The following is a 3467-nucleotide window of genomic DNA, read 5'->3' as shown; positions in this document are numbered from 1 at the left end:
AAAAAAAAAAAAACTGATCAAGATGCCATTTTGTCAAGATACTTAGGCATTGGCTTTAATTTTACTCGAGCTATGTAACTGTCTAAAAATTATTTTTAAAATTTTATATTTTAAAATATAGATTATAAAATTATATTTGCACTAAAGGCAGGCCTTAGCACATGGACTGTTTTACTGTAACAGTGTATCAAGGAAGTAAATAATTCAGCATGTTACTTTCATATCTTTGAAACAGAATATTGGGGCACCTGGGTGGCTCAGTCGGTTAAGCGTCTGCCTTTGGCTCAGGTCATGATCCCAGGGTCCTCGGATCGAGCCCCACATTGGGCTCCCTACTCAGCGGGGAGTCTTTAAAAAAAAAAAGAAAGAGAATATTGATATTCCCTTACACCCATTTCTGGGTCTCCATCAGCATCACTGAGGTACCCAGGAAAGGCCCATTCAGCCTAGTCAACAAGGACTCATTAACAGTGTGCTGTGTGCCCAACCACATGCTAGGTGCTGGGGTGGGTGGCGGGGAGAAGAGAAGGAAGCTCTCTCAAGGAGCTTCCAGTCTAGTGAACCATGTGGCATCCACATGGGAAACAGTGAGCAAAGAGAAGTTGACACTTGCTAAGCACCTATTAGGTGCCAGTCACTGGACAAACCCTGTAAGGCAGGTATGACCCCTATTTAACAGATGAGCAAACTGAGGAGCAGAGAGGTTAAGACGACTTGCCCAAGATCACATCGCTAGTAAGTGGTAGAACTAGGATTTGAACCCAGCAGGCCTGGGACTCACCATAAGAGAATAAGATGAGACAGCTTATAGTCAAGTATTTGGTTGAATGGGCCAGATGAGATGCACTCAAGAAGGTTCAGTGAGATGGGTGGAATCTAAGAAGGCCAAGATGGGGCCTCTGGGAGATAGAGTGTGTCAGGAAACTGACAGCCTGTGGCAAGTGCCCCCACGCCAAATTCCTGTAGAACCTGCCCATTACAACCACCTGTTCCCACTGAAGGGCCCAGGCTCGGTCCATCTCCTTTTCTGCTGTATTTGGAAAGGTGGGGAGGAGAAGCTGGGTCACATTTCTCCCTTCAACTCAAACTGGCCCTCTCTGAGGCTAGCTGAGCCGTTTATCTTCCAAGTGCCTGACCTCCTGGGGCAGTTTCTCAACCTAGAAGCACAGCTCCCTTTGAGCTGAGAGGAGCCTCTCTTTCAACAACCACAAGACCCCACATCCCCCTGGCCTGCCCTCTCCCTCCTTTCCTACCCTTATGCTTCTGTTCATGTAGAAGGCATGAAAGGAATTTAACGTGTTTCTGCTTTTTTTTCCATGGCAGGGAGAAGAGCTGGCCTAGTCAGATATAGAATCTTCCCAGTCTGCTCAAGGCATTACCAATCAAATAGCCTCCGTCTGACACATCAGATTTGTAGAGTAAAATAAAAGAAGGGCACGTTCATTCTCTTCTTTTCCCCCCAGTGAAGAAAAGGAAAAGTTTCTTCTTAAGTTTGTAGTTCTAATTCTCAACAGTTATGGTGTTTGGGGGTGGGGAGGTGGGGGTAGGGTTCTCTCAAAAGAAAAATGGAATAAATGAAAGGTTTTGTAGGTCACTTAAAAGAAATGCAGAGGGGCACCTGGGTGGCTCAGTCGTTAAGCGTCTGCCTTCAGCTCAGGTCACGATCCCGGGGTCCTGGGATCGAGTCCTGCATCGGGCTCCTTGCTCGGGGCGGTGGGGTGGGGGGAAGCCTGCTTCTCCCTCTGCCTGCTACTCTCTCTACTTGTTATCTCTCCCTGACAAATAAATTTTTTTAAAAGTCTTTTAAAAAAATAAAAAGAAATAAAAAATAAAAGAAATGCATAATTGTGCTCGGATCTTTGAGACTTTTTATTTTGAAATAAGGAGAGATTCACAGGAAGTTGCCCTTCACCCAATCTCCCGCACTGATTATATCACACATAATTGTAGTACCATATAAAGCCCAGAAAATTGACATAGGTACGATGTGTGTGTATAGTTGTATTTTTTATTACACGTATAGATTTGTGTGACCACCACCACAATCAAGATAAAAAACTATTCCGTCACCACAAAGATCTCCCTGGTGTATCCCTCTGTAGTCACACCCACCCTGCCCTCCACCACCATCCCTAACCTCTGGCAACCATTAATTTGTTCTCCCATCTCTATAATCTTGTACTTTAAAAACTACAGTTCCCTTATCAAAATGAATTGGCACCTCCAGCTTTCACAGAATCTCAGGCTCGAAGGAGTGACTTCTCCAGCCCAATTCCGCGCCTCCCCCACTCCGGCCCCTGTGCCCAAATTCTCTCTCTAGTCCTTCCAAACATCCATCCAGCCATTACAACGTGCAAATCAGAACCTTCTCCAGGATCCTGAGGTATGTGATATAAATATTTAGAGCAAGAACATCGTTTCCTCCTACAAAATTATAATTATCGAAACTCTTACCCTTAGATTAAATATTACAAAAACCTCACTCGTGCTGATTTTCCCCTCACAAGCTGTTCTATCCCAAGCAAGCATCTCCTTTTTCCATTCTTTGACCTAGTGAGAGGGAGGAGGTGCAGGAGGCCTGGAAGGCTCACAGAAAATTCCAGAAATCCCTTCCTTACCGATAGGTTAAATCGTCTGGCCTCCAGCAGTTGGGGCCTTTCAGATGTAAGTGGCGCATGTGTGGAATTTATTTCTCATCTGATGGTGACTGTGTTATCTCCATCATATCTACAAGTCATCCCCAGGGAGATAATCTGAACTGGAGCCCAACCGCCCTGGAGCCCAACTCCCCAGGACTCACTTGTGGTGGGTCAGAGAGCTTCGCAGGGCGCTCCATAGCCTGGAACATTAGAAACTCATGACTCAAAATCATGCTAAGACCAGAAGGGGCTAGCAGAAGTCAAGCCATGGGGCTTCAATGGCTAGGATTAACTTGGATCCCCCGCCTCCTCTCCCCTGGACTGTTTTGAAATCTTTCCACTTTGCACAAACTGAACTTGCTCTTCACAAGGAGCACCTTGTTCTCCTCCCCCAGAGAGCAGCGCATACACAAATCCAGACTCAGACCCATTAGGATGTGCCCTTTAGAAGAGATGACTTCAAAAAGGTAGAGGTGGGGAGGGCACCTGATTGGGGGGCCAGGAGGCACTGCAAGCTGATGAATACCTTCCTCCTTCTTGAAGTATGGCCAACAGTACCTTAGCTTCCCGCTTTCTGAGTGGGGGGCTCCTGCCTTCCAGAACATTCTGCACTTCCCCTTAGGTGAGGAGAGTATGAGCAGCGAGGGAGGGAAGGAGAGACGACAGCTAGCGGTGTGCCCCACCCCAAGTGCCATTGCTCTGGGTCCCCGTCGCAAGGCTGGTGGCCTGCAGTATGCATGGTGAATGCAGCTATTCGCGGCTCAGTGTTTGCCCCTTCGCCAAATAACCTGCGTGTGTGATTTGTCATTTCCAAAGTGAGAACATATC

The 3467-nt window shown here is 46.7% G+C and overlaps 1 protein-coding gene across 6 annotated transcripts in view; it reads left to right on the top strand.

The window, feature by feature from the left end:
- PABIR3 (PABIR family member 3) overlaps window positions 1-1848 on the top strand; it is a 62653-nt gene extending 60805 nt beyond the window's left edge. For all 6 annotated transcript variants that reach the window (XM_081808222.1, XM_081808223.1, XM_081808219.1 and 3 more), the window contains one exon: window positions 1324-1848. In XM_081808222.1, coding sequence (XP_081664348.1) covers window positions 1324-1351 — 28 coding nt within the window. In that variant the 3' untranslated portion in view covers window positions 1352-1848. The remainder of the gene's footprint in view (window positions 1-1323) is intronic.
- The last annotated feature ends 1619 nt before the right edge of the window (window positions 1849-3467 follow it).

Source organism: Leptonychotes weddellii, chromosome X (genome assembly GCF_054177405.1).
Source record: "Leptonychotes weddellii isolate Sample4059 chromosome X, ASM5417740v2, whole genome shotgun sequence".
Taxonomy (NCBI): Eukaryota; Metazoa; Chordata; class Mammalia; order Carnivora; family Phocidae; genus Leptonychotes; species Leptonychotes weddellii.
The sequence above is the reverse complement of the archived record's forward strand: the minus strand, read 5'-3'. Positions and strand labels throughout refer to the sequence as shown.